The 15,506-nt window shown below is 52.8% G+C and overlaps 1 protein-coding gene across 1 annotated transcript in view; it reads right to left on the bottom strand.

Moving 5' to 3' along the window:
* Window positions 1–15,300, bottom strand: part of WNT7A (Wnt family member 7A) — a 64,245-nt gene extending 48,945 nt beyond the window's left edge. The window contains exons 1-2 of the mRNA XM_019753572.3: window positions 14,918–15,300; window positions 9,871–10,097 (exon numbers count right to left, since the gene is read on the bottom strand). Of these exons, the coding sequence (XP_019609131.1) occupies window positions 9,871–10,097; window positions 14,918–14,988 (298 nt within the window). The 5' untranslated portion in view covers window positions 14,989–15,300. The remainder of the gene's footprint in view (window positions 1–9,870; window positions 10,098–14,917) is intronic.
* Between the last annotated feature and the right edge of the window lie 206 nt (window positions 15,301–15,506).

The following is a 15,506-nucleotide window of genomic DNA, read 5'->3' as shown; positions in this document are numbered from 1 at the left end:
GATTCCCAGAGGAGGGCTCCTAGGCCCAGTTGGTCACCCCAGGGAGAGAGAGGGGAGCTGCTGAAGTGACTATTCAGGAGGAGAAGTGCTGACAAATGTGCCAGGAGCAGAAGCCCAGAAATGCACCGAAGTTACCCAGTCTGTAGGCAGAGGAGGGTGGGGCCCAGGGCCTGAATCCTAGGCCATCTGTGCCCATCCCTGGAAAAATTCTGGCAGGGAAGTACCAAACAGGAGGTCATGAGTATTTGCAAAAGAATGCAGCTGTCCCCAGAAGCACACGTCAGGAAATCACCATTTCTTTGTTGACAATAATGCTGGAGACATAGCAGATTTCTATATGTGCTAAGAATTTGATTATCTTCCCATGTCCTATCTCTCCCCTGAGACAGGTGAGAAACTCTTCTACCAGTTCCGCTCCCAGGCAACCCATGAGTCAGGAACATAAAACCCTGAGGACTGACGGTCCCCACGTCTCTCTGCAGCTGTCACTCTGCAGCCTTTCGTCCTTCCCTTCCCCACACCCTGCAGTCCAGGGTGCTCCATCTCGGAATCCCTGCCCCCCAGCTGGGTCACACCTGAAAGCTGTTCTTGGCTGCTCCTCCCTGCCACACGCTTCCTCTCCCAGGTGTGGCCAGCCCCTCTCAGGTGACCCCTGCCTTCCATGCTACAGTCCACCTGCTCATCTACTCAGGGCCTCTACGAACCCCCCAGAGCACATTTCAGCCCCAACTTGGCTGTCTGTCCCTGCCAGTGAGTTCCTTGAGGGCAGAGCCTGTGGCCCATTCATCAGCTGTTTGCCACTCAGAAGATTCTAGTAAATATTTGTGGGACAGATAAATGAATAAATGGTGGACACATGGGGTGGGGGACATAGTATGTGATCCCATGAACATTTAATTTATATGAATTCAAGAAAATGAACCAAGGGAAAAAATAGATTAAAATACTGTATATGTGGAAATGTAAATTGGTGCAGCCACTATGGAAAAGAGTATGGGGAGTCCTCAAAAAATTAAAATACAACTACCTTATGATTCAGTAATTCCACTTCTGGGTATTTATGTCAGAAAACAAAATCACTCTCTCAAAGAGATATGTACCCTATGTTCAGTGGAGCAGTATATACAATGGCCAAGACATGGAAACAACCTAAGTGTCCATTGAAGGATGAATGAATGAAGAAATCGTGGTGTATATGTGCAATGGAATATTACTCAGTCATAAAAAAAGAATGAAATCCTGCCATGTGCTACAACATGGATGGACCTAGAGAACATTATGCTAAGTGAAATAAATCAGACAGAGAAAGACAAATACCATATATATCTCACTTATATGTGGACTATAAAAAAGAAAGAAAAGAACTCAAAAAATACTATACGTATGTTTTGGATAGGTACTCCTCATTGTGTATTGTGCATTACTGCATGTCATTATACACATGAGTCCACAGGTATAATGTCTATACTGTACTTGTATAGAAAACCAGGTATTCTGAATTCTGTGCCTGACTTAAGGGACTTTCAAGGGTAACATTGACTAGAATTACATTTCACCATCCACATCGTCAGAAGCTCCAAAGTGCTTCTGCTGTGCCCTTGTGGGAAGATGCTGGATGTGGGTGTGAGTGAATGTACTTTGGAGGATTCCTGGTTAGTACAAAACCCACGCCACGTGCACAGTCAACCTGTGAGGGTCTCCAGAGCAGTGCTCCCTGGTGTGGATGCCTCTGAAGAGCAGCTCCACCAGAAGGTCGCCGAGTCTAAGGTGAGAGCACAGCGGACCCTGCAGCGGAAGCCTGCTCAAACTCCTCTCTCATCTGCAGGACTTGTAAGAACCTTCAGCATGCGTGTGGGGATTCTGGATGTCTTGAGCAGGGAGTACAGTGTTCTGAGTTCTAAATTTATCATCCCAGGAACGCCCCTTCCCTCCCTTTTCCACAGAGAAGCTGGTGGGGATGGGATAGAAGTAGAGACTAGCCTTCTGCTGAGCAGACCCTGGGGACAGTCCTCTGAGTCATGCTGTGGGGGACAGGTCTGCCCTAGGCCTTGACTTAATCAACATTTTTATCCCTTCTGAAGCCAATGCAGAGAGCTAACAGACTGCTGGGCGAAAATGGGTAAATGTGAAAATGTGCAGGAACGAATGTTCAATCTTGTATTTCGAGTCAGAAATGAAAAGCATTTGCTCACACAACAGAGAGGAAAGAGTGTTTCCTGTGTATGAAGTGCCACCCAGACCTGGGAGTCAAAAGGTAAACAAGATTTGGGCCTGGTCCTCACGGGCTCAGAACAACGGTTGGCATATTGGGCAGGGAGGAGCTGGCCTGCCTGGGAATCATGCATTTCTCCATGTGTTTCCTGAGCACCTACTATGTGCCAGGAGTTGGGGGTGTTGGGAGAACATGATAGGCCCGGGCTCTAAGGACTTCCCCGTGGTGAGGAAGAAGATTGCTGTTGGACACACCATTACAAAAGTCAGCGAAGTCACTTGTGCAAGTGGCAAGTATGCACAGACAGCAGCACAGAGGAACCTGCCGGGATGCTGTCTCAGGCCACGTGGCCAAGGAAGGCCTCTGGAGGAGGGGCGATTGAGCAGAGACTGCAGAGTGTGGGCATGGGCCAGTCACCTGCCGTTAGCAGCTTCTGCCTTTCACCCTTCTGCTCTTCCTCCTGTTCCAGAGAGAATTTCGCCAGGCCTGTCGTCACATCCACTGAGCCCGTGGTGACCATGCCCTCCTGTGCCAGGCACTGCTTCCTGGTGAAGCTGCCTTCTGGCTCGAGACAGACGATAACAACAGCACAACTATGATTTGTGGAGCATGTCTCTGGCATGGCTCTGAGTGTCTCACGGGGAATACGTAATCTCCTCCTACACCTATGAGATGGGCACTGACATTACTGCCTTTTGGTCTAAGTCCTTGGCTGGGAAAAGAACTGAGCAGCTGGCTTCAGGGCTGAACCGTTACACATCGCTATGAGCATATACATTGAGAATAGGCCCTGGAGTAGTAAAGTGACACGAAGAAAGCACGGCAAGGTGAGGGGTGAATAGGTACAGGCAGTCTACACTATGTGGGAGTCATGAAGGCGTCTGCAGGGTGGGGTGACATGGGAGCCCAGAAGGGAAGAACAGAAGGAGAGGGAATAGCCAGGGGAAAGGCCCTGAGGTGGGAAAGACTTTTGAATGCTTGAGGGTTGGAAGAAGGCCAGAGAAGCTGGGGTGGAGATGGGGTTGGTAGGCAGGTCACTGAGGCTGTAAGGGGCCTGTCAGTATTTTGTTCCCAGAGCAATAGGAAATCTCAGTAAGGTTTTACACGGGGGCCGCCACGATCAGAGCAACACGGAGAAGATGCTATGCTGGATGGCTGTGTGGGTTGTGGGGCAGGGGTGCATTAGGAGGCTGACTTAGTTGTCTGGGCAACGACTCTCTAAAGATGGAGGTTTGAACCACGATGTGGTGGTGTAGGTCGTGAGAAGTGGACAGGCTGGGGGATAGATTTTGTAGGTAGAGTCCAACAGGTGAGCTTAGATTAGTAATTGAACCAATAGCTTCTCCCCATTCTACTCTCCATCTCCACATTCTGTTGTAACAAGAATAAAATCTAGAGCATGCATCTCCAATTTCTGAAGCTCATCTTCATCTGAGAGGAGCATGCAGGCCTCCAGGGAGGGGCAAAGGGACATCCTCTGATGCCAAGGTCTTATACCCTGAAGAACACTGCTGCCATCTGGCAAGGTGGTCCGTGTGACGCCCCCATTCTGCAGATGGCCAGACTGAACTCAGAAAGGTGCAGTACTGCTCAGAGTCACCAGCGAGGTAGGGGTGGGGCTGGGATGGAATCCTGGCTCTGTGACTTTGATGCCAGTGCTCGCTTGGCTGCCCCACAACCCAGCAACAAGACAAGGTTCTCAAGTTCACAGCAGCCTTGAAAATCTCAAACCTGGCAGGCTCACACAAACAGAAGAATCTCCCAGCAACAGTGAACTACCACTGATCTCAGTCCTGCCACAGAACAGCCACGTGACTTTGGTCAGCCTCCACCTTGCTCTGAGCCTGAGACGGAGGCAGACAGGCCTCCTTTCAGGGGTGGACGACACCAAACGAGGAGATATATGAGGGAGAGCTGTCTCAGCCACTGGCCCCTACTGGTCCTCAGTGTAAATGCGAAGGACAGGAGAGGGAAGCCCCTCACAGCCCAGCCTCTCTCACTCTGCTCCCTGCGCCAGGACACGATACCACCACGATGGCCAAAACTGAGGGGAGAACACATAACCTCATGGAAAAATGGGCAAAAGTATGAATGGGCAACTCACAGAAGAGTAAACATGCACAGCCAGTAAATGTAGGAAAAAAATTTGAACTGCATCACTTTTCAGGGCGGTGCCTAAAGATGACAGAGGAAAAGCACTTCACAGTCATCCCCGAGGCAGAAACGAAGACACCTAGGCCACCCATGTGCCGGAGAAGCCGTGTGTCAACACCGCTTCCTGGTGGGAGTGCTGTTTGGCAATCAGGTGACACTCACACCCTGTGACCAGCAATTCCACTCCTCTGTATAGACCCAAGGGAAATGCATGCACAGGGGTGCCGGAGATGTGCGCCAGGACGATGGTGTCGCTGCTAGGGACGGCAGAGGTCAGAGACAACGCGGACCCCGCAACCCAAAGCATGCGTGCACAGACTGGCATCTATTCACTACAGCCAAAGTGCACCAACAACAGCTACCAGGAGCATAAATAAGCCTTATTACCAGTGAGTGAAAAAGTAAATCGCCAAAGATTTCATATAGTGTGAAGCCTTTCTTCATAAAATTAAATTCAAATATTTGACTTCCAAGGAATACATTTATATGATAAATTAAAAATAAACAAAATAAAAATTAAAAATAAGCAAAGAATGGGAACCCCAAGAACCAGGAGAGAGAAAGTGTGGCCTGGGAGGGAGAGGCAAGGGGAGCACAAGGGATCCTCACAGGGGTGGGTGTAAATTACCCACCCTCGCTCTATCAGGTGGTAGATTCAAGGGAGGGTTCATTGTACTATTTAAGAAAAGGAAAAACCTGGAGGGGGCTGAAGGCCTTCTTAAGTCCTCAAGGGCCACACTGGGTAGCAATTGATAAAGCTGATAGGGGCCACACACCACGCCCAAATAATCCCTGGCATTTTTTAAGACCCTTGAATAGCCAGCCTGTCATTTCACCTGAGGCTACTCACCCCTACCCCCTGAAGCTGCAGACTCCTCTTCACCACCCGCTTAGCCATCAAACATCCATGTCTTTGTGCCACTGTTCCCTCTGCCTGGGATCCCATTCACTGACCAACATAATTCTTCCCACTCTTCAAGACCCAGGTCAAGGGCCATCTCACTGTCCAGTCCACTCCTCCCACGTTGGAGTCTCACCCCTGAGCCCCCACCACACCCCATAGGCCTTCCCCAGGCTGCAATCTGGTTGCTCATTGTTAGGGATCAAATTGTATCCCCTTCCCCACACAATTCATATGGAACTCAGAATGTGACTATATTTGGATGTTTGACCTTTAAAGGGGTGATTAAGTTAAAATGAGACCATTAGGGTGACCCTAATCCAGCCTAGTGTCCTTTTAAGGAGAGGTGATTAGGACACAGAGATATTAAAGGCACGCGCACAGAGGAAAGACCTTGTGAGGACACAGTAAGAAAGCGACCATCTGCAAGCCAAGGAAATAGACCTCAGAAGAAATCAAACCTGCCAGCACCTTGGTCTTGGACTTGCAGCCTTCAGAACTGTGAGAAGATAAACGTCTGTGTCTAAGCTGCCCAGCCTGTGGTACTTTATTACAGCAGCCTAAGCTCTCTAACAGAGTCGTGAGCAGTCCCTCTCCCATGAGAAATTGTCTGGGTGGGGCTCCCAGGCTTGGCCAACAAAAGCACTGCTGCCCGTGGCCTCTGAGATTGGTTTGGGTGGACACACAACCAAAAGTCAAGCCCTGCTAGCTGATGCAGTCAGAATGAACCTTCCACAGTTGCCGCCAGGGAAAGTCTTTTCTCCTGAGGTGGCTTTAACTGGGCTTCAGTTGCTAGCATCTAAGAGGGCCCTGCCCATGGCCTCCTCCTCAGATCTATGCAATAGAATCTGGAGCACTCAGGAGGGGAGACAGAACCATGCAACAAAGGCAGAATGGTGGGCTGGAGTGGAGGTTGTGGAAGTGGTGCAAGGCGAGTCTTCAGGTCTCACCATAGGACGGAGAACCTATGCCAGGGAATGCAGCCCACCCCATACCAATGCTCCTCTTCCTCCTCAGTCACAGACCCTTAGCTGGTCTCATAGCTGCTCTGAATAAAAGACTATCCTTCCCAGCTTCCCTTGCAGCTAGTATGGTCATGTGACTGAGTTCTAGCCAATGAGATATAAACAGAAGCATGGGGTGGAGCTTCTGGGAAGTCTCTTCAAAGGCAAATGATGTGTCCTGCTGTCCAAGTGTGAATTTGATGGCCAGGGCTCCCAAAGTCAAAGGCTACACTCCTGATCCCTCACGCTACAAAGCAGCCCTTGTTGGCTGGTCATTCCCAGAAAGAAGCAACCCCATGGAGTGAGATCACTGATGAAGAGCCTAGAAAGTCTAAATTTGAGACTTGCTTCTTGGTATCCTTGAGCAGGATACCTATTTATACACGAGGAAACCAAGGCTCAGAAGGGAAGTGACTTCTCAGACTTGTGGGGATGCAGTTCCCGTCTTGACCTCATCTTCCTCTGCTCCCACTACCACCACCTTAGAAGGGTAACTCCTTCCTAAGTGGCCTTTAGGTCTTCGTCTCCATCCTGGCAGCTCACTTCCAAAGTGGATCTCCACTCATGTGTCCACAGCCAATGTCACCTCCTGCCTAGAAAACGGTCCCAGACTCCTAACTCCCACCCTTGCCCCTCTGCAGTTCATTCCATTCTCAGCAGCCAGAGCAATGCTACTAAATCTGAAGTTGGATCCTGTCACTCCCTTGTTTTCCATTCACTGAAGGAAAACCCATCCCCCTGACTTGGCCTCATAGACGTTGCAGTGTCCAGCTCCTGGCTCCTTCTCTGACCCTGAGACTTCCTCTTTCCCCTCTTTTGCTGTTCTCCAGGTACCCCAGCCTCCTCACTGTTTCTCAAAACAACAAATATGTTCCTGCCTCAAGGCCTTTGCACATGCCGTTCCCTTTGCCTGGCATGCTCTTCCCCCAGGTACACCTGGGGCTCACCGCCCTCATCAATCCAAAGGTCTTCCCTGACAACAGTTTGCAGCAGCCACCTCCAGCCACAGTGGGCACACACTAAATATTTGGTGAATGCATGAGTGAATCAATGAATGACATAATGAACGAATGAATTCTGTACCGGGACTCTTCCAGAATTCCTATTTGGTTGAATCATACGATGTTGTCATTTTTGTGGGCCAAAAGTAATTGAATCGTGGCTCTTTTATAAAATGTGACCTTACTTTGGCAGTCACGCCTATGCTCAAAATTCTCCAGTTGCTCCCACCACCTAGAAATCCAGACTGCTCAGATTGACCACACTGTGGTTCCCCTTCTCTTCCAGGCCCCGGTGTCACTGTCCCATGGGTTTTCTAGGACTCCTCTCTTTGTTTGAACCCTCTGAGGCCACCCTGCCTCCCCAAGCCCTCCTCCTGAAGAATACTCCTTGCCTCAGGCCTCTGTTCCCCCCATATATACGTACTGGCAGTGCATCCTGGTGGCATTCCCCCACCTTTGCCTGCCAGGGATCCCTTAGTTGTTCAACTCTGGCTGTCCTGGGGGAGTGAGGGGGTGGTTCTGCTGGACAGCAGAGGCCCTGCACCATGGCCTTCCACTGCACCCCAGCAGGCACTGTCACGGTGCCACCAATGGGCTGGCTGTCCCAAGACCACAAGCTGTGCTGGGAGACCCTGCCACTCACTTCTGTTGACCTTGGGTGGGTCCCTTTTGAGCCTCAATTTCCTCATCATGGAAATAATGCCAGAGCCCAGGCCTGGCACTCAGAAATAGGGAGCGGGATGTGAGCAAGAGAAGGCAGAAAAACCACAGGTGATGACAAGGGAAGGCTCACAATATGGGGATTTCAGTGACCTAAATGAGAGTGCCACCTCGGAGTGTGAGCTGGGCAGTCCCTGTCTCTCTAGGCCTTGGTTCTCCACCTGAAAAGCAAGCCCTGATGTTGGAAAGAGTGGGAAGAAGGGCAGGGGGTGCAAGGCAAAACCTACACCACAAAGATACCAGAAAGGGCGTGCGTGTGGAGAGAGGCCCTGCAGGAGGCGGTCACCACGCCCCCTGCCAGCCTCACCCCAAACCTGGATCCTCAGGGTCCCCTCAGGTCTAAGACAGCGGCTTCAGAAGATGGTGAGAAAACAAGGCTGCTGCAGGACCAAGAGGAAACTGTTCCTCCTTCCAAGAAGAAGGGGGAAGAAACCATTCAAGGGTGAATGTGGCAGGAGAGCTCTGGCCCCACAGAGCTGGCATTCTCCACAGGTGAGAAACAGATGCAGACAGTGCCAAGTGCACGGCTGAGGGGACAGGGCTTCACGGCCAAGGGGACTTCAGACAGGTGAGCAGGGAGGCTGTGGGACACCTGGACGCTGGGAGGGAGCCACGTGCACCGAGGCTTGGGGTATGGGCTGTGGGAAAGGATCTGAGGTGGAAGAAACTCATGGTGCTGTAGCCCAAGAGCAGGACCCATCGTGCTGTGCTTGGGAAACAGGATGAGGCTGGGTGGGCAAGGGGGAGGGGACGATGGGAGCAGATGGGGGCAGAGGACAGCCGTGCCTGATCCACACTTGGGATTTCATTCTGACCCCAGGGTTTCAAGTAGGGAAATGACATGGTATGACTCCACTTACAAAGGGTGACCCTGCTGCTGGAGGTCTGCAGGAAGGCCAGGAGGCAGCAGGGTGGTGGGGGGCCCGTACATGCTAGCTGTGTGACCCAAGGGGGAGGAAGTGAGGACACGAAGCAGTGACTGGGTTTTAGGTGGATCTTTTCCATTACCATTGGATTTGCTGATGTTGGGGCTGAAGGAGAGAGAGAACTCAGGGGTGCCCTTTGAGCAGGTGAGCAGGCCAGGTGAGACACTCCAGTGTAAAGAAACCTGAGGCTGATCTGACTTTCAGGGCAGTTCACAGCTCAAAGCAAGCCTGCAGAGTTCCTGGCCCCCCAGTCCAGATACACACAAGCACGACACACACCCCAGCCTTCCCCACCCTGATCACAGCCTCCCAGCGACCAACCCCTTCCACCAGACTTTTCTCATAATTGCTTTGAAAACCAAGTGTGTGGCCCGAAACTGTGCATGTCTGTGTATGTGGGCGCATGGATGTCTGAGCAACACACAATTCCTACAAAACCGGTGTTGGAAATTCAAATGCCCATGGTAGCCAGGCAAGGCATACAAGAGTGGATATAGGGTGGGCAATAGGGAGTGGTGGGGACAGTGGCAGTGAAAGAGCTGCCCAGGCTCCACCTAACGGAAGCTGTGTTCTCAGCTCCAGCCCATTATAATTATGTGGGTACATGTGTAAGCCAACTTTTCAAAAGGAGCCAGAAATTCATATTGTTAGGTAAAACAGCTCATTTAAAATTTGGGGCTTCAGTTGAAAAACAACATAAGTGCTGTATCAGCCACTTAACATTTTGGCCGCTGGTTTTCAACTTTGCCATAAACCGTCAGGGTGGTCTGGATTCAAACCAGAGAACCAACCCTCATTAGGAGATCTGAATTCAAGTAGAGGCACCTTCAGGTCCCCATGTTGGGGGACACTCCACCATGGGGCAGGAAGGCTGTCCCAGGGGGCTCCTCAGCGTATTCTGGTCTCCCATAGCCTGTCAGACCCTTTCTGCAGTGTCTGGGTGAGCACATACCCACTTTGAGCTCCTTCCCGAAGACGGTGCGCTCCCCCAGCGCTGAGCAGTTCCAGCGGCCATTGCGGAACTGAAACTGACACTCGTCGAGGCCCATTTGTGAGCCTTCTCCTATGGCGATGATGGCGTCCGGCCGGCTCTGGCAGATCGCCCGCTGTCTGGGAGCCAGGCCTGGGATCTTGTTACAGATGATGCTCGCGCCCAGAGCTACCACCGAGGAGAAGCCACTGGAGCAGGGGACACAGAGAGACCGAGCATTAGGCCAGCAAGCTGGTGGCACAGCCTCCAGACCCCGCTGGGTATGCAGCCAGGTCACCTCACCCAGCATCTCCCAGCAGGGGTCTCCCAACTTTTCTGATACTGCACCCCCAACCCCTGCTTATTCATTTGTGATTTTACATTGGTATCTGTGCAGTGTGTATATACAATAGTAATTAGTGAGGCTGGGTTTCCTTTTTAGATCAAAAAAAGATGTTTGTCACAAACATAAATGTTGATGGACTAAGAAAGTTGCCATTGTAGTGATCGTGGGATTTGATTGAGATGAAGTTTAAAATCGTGCAAAATGAACCCTGGTATTGTTTACAATCATCTCTATGTGGTAAAACCACAAAGGCAAGCAAGGGAAACTACGAAGTTTCATGAAGCAGTGATCTTGGAAAGATGGTGGGTGCACAGATGTCCATTAAAAAACAACTGTTCGCACATGTTATAGATACGCTCAGGTATATATGTATGAGTGATTACCCCAAAAAAATCTTTAAAGAGAAATTGTTGATAGGAGTTCTAAGCATTCTCTCCCTGCATGCTGATGGAGTATGTGTATCCCTCTCTGGACACGACTGGCCTAGAGGACACTCACGACTATTCTGGCAAGAGTCACTCACTGCGTAGACACACACTGGACACCTATCAGTTGCCAAGCACTATGATGGGCCCTGTCCTCAAGGAGCTAAACAGCCCTGTTGGGCAGGACTCACCATAACCATTTCGCATATCTGAAAACTGAGGCTCATGGAGATTGAGACGTGGAGGCTAGCAGGTGAGGCAGGCTAGCAGGGGACAATGCACATGTCACAGAGGAACACAGTAGGCCATTTCAGACAGTGATGCATACTATGAAAAGAGTAAAGAAGGCTGCTGCGATGACAACTAGCTGGGTGGTCAAGGAGGGCCTCCCTGAGGAAGTGACAGTGAAGCAGAGACCTGACTGGTCAAGAGCCAACAGTGGAAAGGTCTGGGGAAGAGTATTCTGGGCAGAGGGAACAGAAAATGCAAAGCCCTGGGAAGGGAACCAGCTTGGGGTTGCCAAGGAACAGAAAGAACCCACAGAAGCTGAAGCATAACCAGAGTCTGGGAAGGAGGACAGTCTGGGGAGAGGAGATGGTTCAGGGCTGGAATTGTCTCAGGTGGTCAGGAAGCACTGAAGGGCTGTAAGCACAATACTGACAGGATCCCATTCTCCAGCCTCATGGGAGAGGACTGGGGATATCAGGGCAGGAACAGGGAAGGTGGGCAGGCAAGAGGTGGTGGTGGCTTGGCCTTGGTGGCAGTGATGGGGTAGCTGCAGATGGAGCTGACCAAACTCGCTGATGGACTCATGGAAGGGGTGGGGCTGAGGGGAGAGATGGGGGAGGTACAAGGTAAAGACAGGGTGTCTGGCCTGAGGGTGGAGCCATCTCCTAATATCAAGATAACCCCAAACAGTCTCCCACGGTAACCAGGATGATGCGGGTAGCCGTTCCTTTACACAAAGTTGGCCCACTTGTCAGGAGCTTCCTTTAACCGTCATCAAGAGTACTTTGAAAGAGAAGACCTAACCCCAGATGTCTCACTCTGGTTATAATAATAAGAGCTTCCACTTATCAAGGACCATGGTCAGCCACTGGGCTATGTGCCTCAGGCTTTCCATCCTGGACTCAGGTCTGGGAAATTGTTCTGGAATTGGGATTTTTTTTTAAAAGTGAGGTTCCCTCCCCTGTGTCAACAGCACCAGAGATGAGGTGATGCTATGCCTTTCCAAGCACACAGCTGACCATCCCTGTTCTCTTTCACTCTGTTCCTGCCTCACATCAGCCCTCTTCCTGCCTCAGGCCCTTTGTTCTTGCTGGTCCCTCTTCCTGGAAGCTCTCTCACCCCCTGAGCTTCACATGCTTCTTGTCATCATTCATGCGACCTCAAGGGCTACCTGTCTCCCCACCCCACTCCTGCCAACTTTCCATTACAATCTGTTTTATTTACTTAATACTCTTGATTACTCACGGTCCTCTGAAATATCTTACTGTATGTTTTGTCTTTAATTTGTGTGCTCACTTGCTTATTGCCTTTCTCATTAGAGCTCTTTGAGGGCAGGAAGGCTGTCTACTGGTTCACTAAATGGCTACTGAATGAATGGACTGTAGAGCTTCAAAAATGTCACTTAGAGTGAGCAGCACTGACTGCATCAGTGAACTTCTACAGCAGCCCTTCTATGTACCAAGGCAGTACGGCCTGTAACAAACAGCCCATGAGAACTTTCTAAACAGCCCTGTTGGGCAAGACTCACCATATCCATTTCACATATCTGAAAACTGAGGCTCACAGACATTGACACATGGAGGCTAGCAGGTGATGGATTTGAAACAGGAGCCTGGGGAGAGCTGCTGGTCATTCATCTCAGCCATTAAAAGAGAGTCTAGCATAGAGCTAGAATATTTGAAATGTTTGAGGAACAGATGGCATAGAAAGATTAAGTCAAGTGGATGTTCTGGTCACAAGTCAGGAGGAAACTTTGACCACCTAGCTGACCACCAGGTAACTCCTAAACCAGCAGACAGTATAACGATATATTAGGGTCAAAATTTTATAGGAACAATAGTCTAGCATGTAATAGGTCAGCAGGCCTAGAGTGCCAAGTAAGTTTCCTTCACCTACTAGCTGTGTGACCTAAAGCAAGCTATGTTTCCTCTCTGTACTTCAGTTTTTCCCATCGCTAAAATGAGGATATTGGTAATTACACCTCACCTCATAGGCTTGCTGTGAAAATTAAACGTGTTAAAACATGGAAAGTGCTTAGGAGGCGCTGTTATTGATATTATTGTTGTTGTTGTTTTTGTTGTTGTTGTTATTGGATCTGATTGTAACAAAGTGCTGGTGCTTGAGTCACTTGAACTATCCAAATAAAATAAGAATGCCACACATGCTCTTACATCAGTCCTGCGCAAGGAGGAACCAGTCACATCTGGAGAACTAGAAGGCCTCTTAGGAATTTTACCCCTCATGCCCATTTTACAGATGGACAACCTGAGGCTCAGGGAGCATTAGGGCCTGGCCCCAAATCGCCCTGCAACTCCTTCCGACCTGGACCTCGCCCCGCCCCAAAGGGCAGCCGCTGGGTCGCAGGCCGGCGCCCTCCCTGGTTCCCTCCCTCTGGGTAGCTGGGCCCCCGCGGGGCCAATGAGGTCTTGGCGCCGGCGGGAGGTCGAGCGGGCGGGGCAGCCCGGGGAGGTTATTTTCTGTTGTTTTCCCTTTCTCTCCCCTCCCGAGTCCCTCCGCCCCGTTTCTAATTAAAAAGGAGATAAAGCCGCAAGCGGCCAGCGCCAATCGGCCCGACAGGCTTCCTGGATGCTGGATGAGCGCAGGGCGGAGAGGGCGCGAGCCAAGGTGAAGATTAAAGCAGGGGAATAAAGAAAAACCATCCAGACACTGACGAATCAATAACACTTAAAACACACCGGCAGGCAGCACGCTAGCCGCGCAGCCGCCTCTCCGCCCGCGGTCGCCTCTCGGCCCGCGGTCGGGGCTGGCGGACCTCCTAGTTCGCTCTGCGCGCACCTGCTTGCTGCTACTGCGGGTCAACGTGCGAAATCCCCGCTCTAGAGACGCGGGGTAGGCAAAGGGGAGGAGTGGCAGTGACAAAACACAAAGGACCTGCCACACACACCCTCTCGCCGCAGCTCCCGCATCCCGCCCCCTCCCCAAGGAGAGCGGTGGGGAGGTTCCCTGCTGCGGGTGGGGGGAGCAGGTTGTATACACCCTGCCAAGGTGGCCCATTAGTGCCAGAACCTCTATCAATCCTTAAAGCCCCCTCACCCCCACCCCTCCTTTCTTCACACGCATTATCTCCTAAGTACAAAGGGTGACTGGTGGTGCAAATGCAACTCCAAGACGCGTCCCGAGTCACCCCCTCCCACCTTCCAGCCAGAGCACCGCCCCAGGCCCCACCTCCGTAGAAACGCAGTGCTGAAGCGGTGAGGGCTGCTCTACCCGCGAGTCGGCGGACTCCGGCGCCCAGTTTTAGGGGGCGTGGTGTCCCGCCTCTCTCGGGCACTGGCTCTGCGAGCTTGTCTCCCTGGGTGTCTCAAACCAGCTCTCGTCCTACCTTTGTGTGTATTTGTTGCGGCTGGTAGGCGCTATCCCCTCGGCCTAGGAAAGGGCTCTGGGAGCCTGAGGGTCCTTGGAAATCGGGTGGTGCCAGGGCTCGGAGGAGCGGTTTGTGCTTTTTGCCAGCGCACGTCCCTCCCTCTGGGTACCTGTTCCCTGTTGCACGGACCGGCCCCGCCTGCCACCCGGGGAATGCCCTGTCTCTCTAGAAGCGGCTGTGCCCGCGCCTCTGTGTACTTAGTTCCTCTCGGGTTCTGGGGGCTAAGCTCCCTGGGAACGGTGTGGTCCCGCCTTCGGGTTCGGTTTTCCTGCTGGACCTGTTGTTCCGATGCCCGGGTCTGAAGGGCTCCTGGGATTAGCTGACCCTTTGCAGCAGCTAGCCCTCTTCTGAGTCCCCCAAGGTGGAGCGTCCCCACGGGCTGTCTCCGGTTCTGGGGACTTCCAGACTCCTACGTTCTCAGGATAGCCGGTCCCCTTGCCCATGCCTCTCGAGCTGTGCGCGGCCCTGGGATGCCCGCCTGCGAGGAGCCTTTGTGCGCCCACCGCTCCCGCATGGTGCCCACCCGGCTTCTCTGAGGGGCCACGGAAGTTGGTGGCCTACGGCGGCTCGCGAACAGCACAACCTTTCCCCGGGCCACGCCAACTTTGCCGGGCCACGCGTGCAGGGGCTGCGAGCGGCCCTTACCCGATCCGGAGGTAGACCATGCCCAGGCTGAGAAAGAGGTGGCCTAGGCAGCGCCGCGCTTTCCGGTTCATAGTCCCCGCTGGCCGCCGGGGTCGCGGGCCGAGCTGTGCTGATCCCGCGGGCCGGCCCCGGTAGGACAATCAACATAGCCCGCCCGGGAGGCGCGGGCCGAGGCGTCCCCAGGGTCGTCTGTCTGTGCGCCCGTCCGCGCGCTAGGTGCCTGAGCCTCGCCGGGAGCGCGGGAGCCAAGGAGCGGGAGGAGGGAGGGAGGAGCGAGCGCCTCGCGGGGCGACGCCGGGCTCCGCGCTAGCTGCCGGTGCAAATGTGCAAGGTGCGGGGAGTGCGGGGGCGCTGTAGCCACCCGCCCCCGCCCCTCCCTCCCTCCCTTCTCCTGTCCCTCCCCCGCCCGCCTCCCCAGAGCGCCCGCCCCGCGCCCCCGCGCCCGCGGGACCCGGCCGCCTGCTCCCGGCGCGCGCTCGCGCCTTGCCCCACGCGCTCCCGCGGCGCCCCCTCCCGGCTCCGGGGCGCGGAACCGAGTGAGGGGACGTGGGAGCCCCCACCCGTCGCTAACGCGCAAGTTTCGGGGAGA

This window comes from Rhinolophus sinicus, chromosome 17 (genome assembly GCF_057876585.1).
Source record: "Rhinolophus sinicus isolate RSI-liver-muscle chromosome 17, RSI-T2T, whole genome shotgun sequence".
NCBI lineage: Eukaryota > Metazoa > Chordata > Mammalia > Chiroptera > Rhinolophidae > Rhinolophus > Rhinolophus sinicus.
The sequence above is the reverse complement of the archived record's forward strand: the minus strand, read 5'-3'. Positions and strand labels throughout refer to the sequence as shown.